This window comes from Dipodomys spectabilis, unplaced genomic scaffold, assembly GCF_019054845.1.
Source record: "Dipodomys spectabilis isolate Male_0828 unplaced genomic scaffold, ASM1905484v1 ptg000080l, whole genome shotgun sequence".
Taxonomy (NCBI): domain Eukaryota; kingdom Metazoa; phylum Chordata; class Mammalia; order Rodentia; family Heteromyidae; genus Dipodomys; species Dipodomys spectabilis.
This window is the reverse complement of record NW_024870757.1, coordinates 2,674,739-2,682,717: the sequence shown is the minus strand read 5'-3', so window position 1 is coordinate 2,682,717 and position 7,979 is coordinate 2,674,739. Positions and strand designations below refer to the sequence as shown.

The window sequence follows — 7,979 nt, the reverse complement described above, 5'->3', positions numbered from 1 at the left end:
CTCAGGTAAGTAACAGTGGTTAATGTAACTCATCAAGAAAATGCAGAAGTAACTTCTCTGTAAAATGTGTGTGTTGTGTGAGGTTACATTGAGACAAATGTCTTGTATTTTAGGAAAAATGTTTGGTGAAAATCACAGACCTCTCTCCTGCCTCAGTTAGCAGTTTTGATGCAGCTTCACATGCTTTGTATCCTGGAGACCACACAGCTTTGTGTGCTCAGGGGTAGAGCATTCTCTGCTCAAATGATCTGATACACCTCTATATGGTTTCTGTCATGAGTAATGTCTCAATGTGATTTACACTTACATTTAATGTAATCACATATTATTTGAAGATATACATTGGAAGAGATTTGTCAAGGAATAATCTGTGACATGACTATTTATGATACGAATGTAAGAGGCTTGTTGATATTAATTTTAATGTCTTGGCTTGTCATTCCAATTCCCACTAATTTCCTCAGTTTGTTTCCTCTCCCTCTGCCTTCTCTCATTGTTCTTGCACTCATACTTCTTATTTTTTTGTCAGTCACCCAATTGTACTCAGAGCCTGGGCTCTGTCCTTGAGCCATTTTAATAAAGCCTAGTGCTCTACCATTTGAGACAGTGCCACTTCAGTGTTCCTGGTGGTTATTTGGAAATAAGTGTCTCCTGGAGTTTGGGTGGTTTCAATGTTTGATCGACAGGTCTCAGTCTTCTGAGTTACTAGGATTACACATTTGAGTGCCTAGTTTAGGAGATTCTTTTCTAAGTTAAAACTTTTAACCAGAAACTCTATTTCATGGGCAAATGCTTGTATGTACATGAGTAAGGGGCCCTTAATATATGCTTTTTTGCATCCTTTAGAATTGTTTAGGAGCAGAGAGACTGAGAGTCCTAGTTGTCCATGAGTCACGGAAGAGCCTGGAGCATTCAAACACCACAGTGGTGTGGGATGACCAGTTGAAAGCTTTAAACTGAGGGCCTCCATCTCTTGCTTAGGTTTTCACTCAAGGCTGCAGTTCTGTCAGTTGAGACACACTTCCACTTCTGGAAGAAGAGATGGCCAAAGCCGACATTGAAATGGGGGTTGCCTTCCTCACACAGACTGGAGCCGGAGTCCTGGGGAACTCATGTCTCCTTTGATTTTACAGCTACACTCTCCTCACTAGACAGAAGGTGAGGCCCACAGACCCCATCCTCTGCCATCTGGTCTTTGCAAACTACGTGGTTGTTTTATCAACTGGGATTCCTCAGACGATGGCAGGAATTGGATGGAAGTACTTTCTCGATGATGCCGCATGTAAAGTTGCTTTGTATTTCCGCAGAGTAGCCAAAGGAGTTTCTCTTAACACCACCTGCCTTCTGAGTGGTTTCCAGGTCTCAAAGCTTTGCACTAGAAATGTTTGGTGGAAGATCACTACTACATTCCCCAACTGCTTTGGAATCTGTGGTTTCCTTTTCTGGATTCTGCAGGTCCTGGTAAATGTTTATGTGCCTCTGAGAGTGATTGGCCCAACACACAGGCAAAATGTCACTCTGCACATGCATTATAGATACTGTGCCATAGGACCAACTACACCAAAACCATTTGTACGTTTGTCACAAATAGTCTTATTCCTTTCCATTGATATTATGTGCTTGGTTTTCATGATGTGGGCCAGTGGCTCCATGGTCCTTGTCCTGCACAGACACAAGCAGAGGGTCCAGCACATTCACAGCCACATTGCCTCCCGAAGACCTGACCATGAGGCCAAGGCCACACGCACCATCCTGACCCTGGTGAGCATGTTCGTCTCCTTCTACTTCCTCTCTGCCATGTTCACTCTTTTTGTTGGTCTACATATGAAACCAGACCTGTGGCTGGTGGACATGTCTGTGTTCCTGGGTTCATGTTTCTCTGTACTCAGCCCCTTTGTGCTCATCAGCACTGACAATCGTATCACTCAGGTTTTTCATTCTTGCATTGAATAAAAGATTTTCATGATTCGTTCAAATCAACCATTACATTCAATTTTACAATTGGTTCATAGTTTTATTTTTGCAGCAGTGGCATTTACACACTATACTCTGCACTGCTAGGGCAGGGGCTCTACTACTAGAGACCTGGTCTTGTCCTTTTTCACTCTGGTTATTTTTGAGCTATACCATTACTTTATACCAGGTCAGGCTGCATCCCCATACTCCTGTTGTGTGTTTCCTGAAGTACCTGGGATGACAGATGTGAACAGAGATCCTGAGATTTCACTTTTTAGATAGAGTCTTAGGGAATTGTTTTTTTTTTCCCCAGGTTGACCTATCACTACAACCATCCCATTCTCAGCCTTACAGATGGTTGGGATATCTGGTGTACACAAACACACCCAGCTAGTATTGGAGGGGGAATCTTGTGAACACTTTTCCTGGGATGGCCTTGCATCTGAATCCTCCTGATTGACCCTTGCATCTGTGATCCACTGTATCCAACTTGGATCAGTCTTTGAGAAATATTATCATCATCATCATTATCGTTGTTGTTGTTGTTGTTAGTTGTGGGGCTTGTATTCTGGGCTTGGACACTTTCCCAGAGCTCTTTTGCTTAAAGATAGCACTGTACGTATTTGGCCCACAGCACCACTTCAGATGTTGTCTGAGTAGTTTACTCGAGAGAGGAGTGTCATGGACTTCCCTGCCAGGTGGCTTCCAATTCTAATCTTCAGATCTCAGCCTCCTGAGTAGCTGGGATTACAGGCCTGAGTCCCCAGAGCCTGACATAAAATTTTATCTTTGAAGTTATAAAGTGAGTGTATAATAGAAGGTGTTATGTAACCATCTGTGTGAAACTGACTGAAAGCAGGCTATGGGAGTATCTCAGTGGCTGCCTACGCAGGTCCTGCCTGAATCTCAAATAAAATGAAGTTATAGAAAATTTCAATGTAGTTCATGTGGCCTAATTATCTTTTATTGTTAGTTCACTAAACAAGTATTGCATAAGGTACAATTGCTAATTTACAGTAACTGAGATACCAGAAGATGAATGTTTTCACCATATTATGCAGGAATTGCACTTGATTTTTCTTCATGATGTCATGAATTGTGCTGAGTATGTGTAATGAGTAGAAGCATTAAATTTGGAAATAAAGTTCAATACTTAGCACAAAACTAAAGTGTTACTACTTATTGGTTTGTCACATAGGCACCTGAAAATATACTACCTTGAAGCATATATAGATCCAGCATCTTCAGTAGAAGATTCAGTAGTAGAATACTCTTCAGTAGAAGAGTATTCTTGTAAGGTCTCTCCTCTACATCATGAGTATTTCAGAGGTCTGAAGACATCCGCCATACTTGACCTGGAGCAGGAGACATGGTGTCAGGTCAAGCAGAAAACCTGTGTCACTGCTGGTTCATAAATGTAACCTGGGACCAGCCCAGAATTTCATCCATGTCCTAAAAATTATGACAGACTCAGTGTGAGGCCTAGCCTCATCCAGTCATCCTGAAGATGATTTAGTCAATGTTCAAGTAAAATGTACATTGCATTTGACAAAGTTTCACAAGGTTTAGTTTTATTAAATTACTATAATCTGTTATTAGAATATATATAATTTCATTGTGGTGATTCAAATATAGGTAAACAACTGTGTGTGATAGTGTGTGTGTTTGTGAGTGTCTGTGGGATTGTCTGTGTTGGGAGGCTTTATACTACAGATACAATCTCTTCTTCAGTTATTCAGATTTCCTGCTATTTCTTGATTCAATATTTCTTTTCTTGGTCCTTTTTTTCTCTTGTCCTGGTGCTTGAACTGAGGTCATGTGTGTGTCCCTGAGCTTTGCTGGATCAAGACTAGTGCTCTACCACTTGAACCATAGCACCACTTTTGGTTTTTTCTGAGTACTTTGTTGGAGATAAGAATCTGATGGATTTCTTTTCATGGCTGCTTTCCAACAGCAATCCTCAGATCTCAGCCTCCTGATTAGCTACAATTATATGCATTTGTCAACAATGTCTGCTTCCTTGAGTCAATTTTGTCAGAGGTAGTGTTCCTAGATATTTTAACATTCCTAATTATATGTAATTGTTAGAATCCATTCTCTCTCTCTCTCTCTCTCTCTCTCTCTGTGTATGTGTGTGTGTGTGTGTATCCATCTGTCTTTCTTTCTTTCTTTTTCTTTTTCTGCATGTACAAGTACATGAATTCAGAGCCTCTGGTAGTTTAAACTGCTTATTCTGCTGGTCTTCTACTACTTTCGCCATGACTCCAGCCTTGGACTTTGTTCCTGTCTTTTATTCTGTTTTTTTGTTGGGCCATTCCAGGAGGTTGAATTCAGGTCCTGGGTGCTGTCCCTGAGCTTTTCTGCTCAAGGCTAGCTCTTTACCATCTGAGCCTAAGCTTCACTACCAGTTTTTCTGTGGTTATTTTGAAGTAAGAGTCTCATAGGCTTTTCTGCCTGGTCTGGCTTCAAACACTGATCCTCAGACCTCAGTTTCCATGTAACTAAGATGACAGACATTAGCAACCTGTGCCCAGTTGTAAGCTATTTTGGAGATGGAGTCTTGTGGACTTTTGTGCTTGTTCTCCTAATTTCAGCCTCCTGAAGAGCTAAAATAATAAAATTGAACCACCTTTCCTGCCTCTGTTTTGCATTTCTACAGGTCAGGAATCATGTGTGTACTTCCATTTCTGGTTCAGTAATTGGAATGTTCTGGTTTTTCCTTTGCCAATCTAAGTAAAAGTTTTGTACAATTCTTTGGTGGTCTTTTCAAACACCCAACATTGGGGTTCACTGACTTTTCTTTCTTCCTTTCTTTTTTTTTTTTTAACATCAGTCGTGGGTCTTTGACTCTGGTCCTAGACATTGTCCCTGAGCTCTTCAGCTCAAGGTGAGTGCTCTAACACTTGAGCCACCATGCAACTTCCTGTTTTCTGGTTGTTAATTCAAGATAAGCATCTCATGGACTTTCCTGCCTGTGTGGCTTTGAACTGCAATCCTCAGACAGCCTCTAGAGTATCTAGCATTACAGGGATGAGCCACCACTGCTCAGCTCACTGACTTTTCTATTTCTCTTTTTATAACTTGCGTTTACACTTATGCTATTCTTCTTTGCTTTCGTATTGTGTTTGCCTTGCTATTATTTTCTTTCTCTGTAAGAAATGATGACAGATGGAAGTTTTGGGTCGTTCCCTTTTGTAAGGTCAAGATTGAAGTTTGCCTCTCAGAACAGACTTGGTTTCTATCTTCATTTACAGATGTGCCTTAGATTTAGGCGATAGGCCATGCTGTGTTCAGAGGAAGAGTGGCATTTAGGGTTTCTATATTCTCTATCTCTAAAGGCCAAAATGGCTGGAATAAGTGAACATGTGGATAGTTTATGAAGGTCATGTGTAAACATTAAAAAGACTGCTGTAAAACACATCTCTGAGCCTTGGATAATTTAAGCATTGTTAACCATCACATAATACATTGTATTTCCACTTGGGATATTCCCTTTTTCTCCCCACCAGTGTGTCCTGAAGCTTGAACTTAGCCCCTGGACACTAGTCCTGAGCCTCTTTATGCTCATTGTTGGTGCTCAACCACTAGAGCCACAGTGCACTTACAGCATTGTCTGAGTAGTTTTTTGTTTTGTTTTTGTGGGTCCTGGGGCTTGAACTCAGGGACTGGGACTTACCTCAATGCTAACACTCTACCACTTGAGCAAAGCTGAATTTCTGGTTTTCTAGTGGTTTATTAGAGATAATAGTCTCATGGACTTTGAAATGTGATGCTCAGATCTCAATCTCCTGTGTATCTAGGATTACAGGCATGACCCACCAGCACCCAGCTTGACAGAATGTTTGTAGAGATAAGAGTCTTGGACGATTTTTCCTGGGATGGCTTCAAACTGCAGTACTCAGATCACAGCTTCCTGGATAGCTTGGATTATAAGCCAAAGCCACCAGTGCCCAGCTTTTTTATTTTTTATTTTTATTTTTTGGGGTCCAGTCATGGAGCCTGAACTCTGGGCCTGGGTGCTGTCAATCAGCTGTTCAGCTCAAGGCTCACGCTCTACCACTTGAGCCACAGAGGCACTTCTGGCTTTTTTCTTTATGTGGTGCTGAGGAATCGAACCCAGGACCTCAGGCATGCAAGGCAAGCGCTCTACCACGGAGCCACCTTCCCAGCCCCTATTTTTTTTTTTTTATCTTTTTAACATTGGTTTTCTAAAGGAAGAAACCACATCTTGGAGACAAAAGGGAAAAAATCACCCTAAAATTCACGAAAGTCATTTGCTCAGTTTCACAATTTTATTTATTTTTTATTTTTACTGTGAAAATACCGGATAGAAGGGTTACAATTACATGGGCAAGATAATGAGTACATTTCTTATGAAGCATTGTTGCCTCCTCTTTGTTTCCCCTTCACAACCCTTCCCATACCCCCCTCCCACACTCCCCACTAAATCTACCCCCCCAAAGTTGTAAACTTCATTTTTGGACATAACGGCTTGTACATCTCATTGTTGCAATGGGTCCACCTAAATCCCTATTTAAAGGATTTGTTTTTTCCCTTCCCCTCCACAAATTATACCAACATCAAATACAGTGAAAGCAGGGGTTATACCATGGGGGAAGGACATACAAACAACAAAGAAAACATCTAATAAATATGTTAGAAACAATTGCATGAAAGAAGAAAAACCATTTGAATACTTATCTTGGCCTTCATTTCCCTAACATCAATTTATCTGACCTTTTCTGCTTGACTCAGAAATACACTGCTTATCGCAAGTAAGGGAAACTATGGGACCTATGTTTCTTTGGGCCTGGCTTACTTCACTTAATATATTTTTTTCCAAGTCTTTCCATTTCCTAACAAATGAGGCAATGTCATTCTTTCTGATGGAGACATAGAATTACATTGTGTATATATACTGCATTTTCTCGATCCATTCATCTATAGAGGTGCCTCTGGGTTGAAAGAAAGATGGCTAATAGACACATGAAAAAAATGCTCAACCTCTCTAACCATAAAAGCAATGCAAATCAAAACAACATTGAGATACCACCTCACCCCAATTAGAATGGCTATAATGAAGAACTCTAATAACAACAGATGCTGGAGGGGATGTGGACTGAAGGGAACATTACTACATTGTTGGTGGTAGTGTAAACTTGTTCAACCACTTTGGAAAGCGGTATGGAGGTTCCTCAAAAGACTCCACATAGAGCTCCCCTATGACCCAATAATACCACTTTTGGGCATTTTCCAAAATGGTAACAAACAAGATCACACTAAAGCTACCAGCACAACTATTTTTATTGCAGTATTATTTACCATAGCTATTCTTCTCACTTTCATACAGTAGATTTCTTGTTTCTGTACTCACTACTAATGAGATAGTCTTCAAAAGTTTCCCCATATTCCCTGTTCTTCCCTAACCAGGGGTCACATCTGTTGGAAATGGTCGTGGAAGTTCAGTGATGCTCATCAGTATCCACAATTCTCTCCAATGTTTGTCACACGGAAGCTCTGTTCCCCCTACAAACGGTGTCACTGCACTTGCAGGTGACATGATGAGCATGCCCACAGAGGAGATAAGATCACACAGTCTTGAGCCTTTATCTTTGGCTCAGTGACCTAGCACACATGCTGTGACCACTGCCTCTGCTCCTCTGTCCGGACAGCCAATTCCTGCTGGGTAAGCAGCTATTCTTCTCAGGCAAGAGACAGTAGTCAATGAAACTCATCAAGAAAATGTGGAAGTAAGTTCTGTTTAAAATGTGTGTGCTGTGTGGCGTTAGAATGAGGAACATATCTTGAATTTTAGGAAAAAATTTTGGTTCAAGTCACAGGCCTCTCTCTTGCCTCGGTTAATAGTCTTGATGCAGCCCCACATCCCTTCATATCCTAGAGACCACACAGCTTTGTGTGCTCAGTGGTACAACATTCTCTGCTGAAATGATCTAATATAGCTCTGTACTTTGTTGTCATGAGTAAAGTCTCAATGTGATGATAATCATTGGAAAAGATTTTGC

At 41.0% G+C, this 7,979-nt stretch overlaps 1 protein-coding gene across 1 annotated transcript; it reads left to right on the top strand.

Moving 5' to 3' along the window:
- The first annotated feature begins 1,239 nt into the window (after positions 1 to 1,239).
- Positions 1,240 to 1,953, top strand: LOC122110601 (vomeronasal type-1 receptor 1-like). Its single transcript, XM_042683182.1, has one exon. It carries the CDS (start codon positions 1,240 to 1,242, stop codon positions 1,951 to 1,953), a length of 714 nt encoding a protein of 237 aa, XP_042539116.1.
- Positions 1,954 to 7,979: the final 6,026 nt, after the last annotated feature.

Excerpts from the sequence above, each read along its gene's own strand:
- LOC122110601 (XM_042683182.1), top strand. The coding sequence starts at position 1,240 with ATGGCAGGAATTGGATGGAAGTACTTTCTCGATGATGCCGCATGTAAA.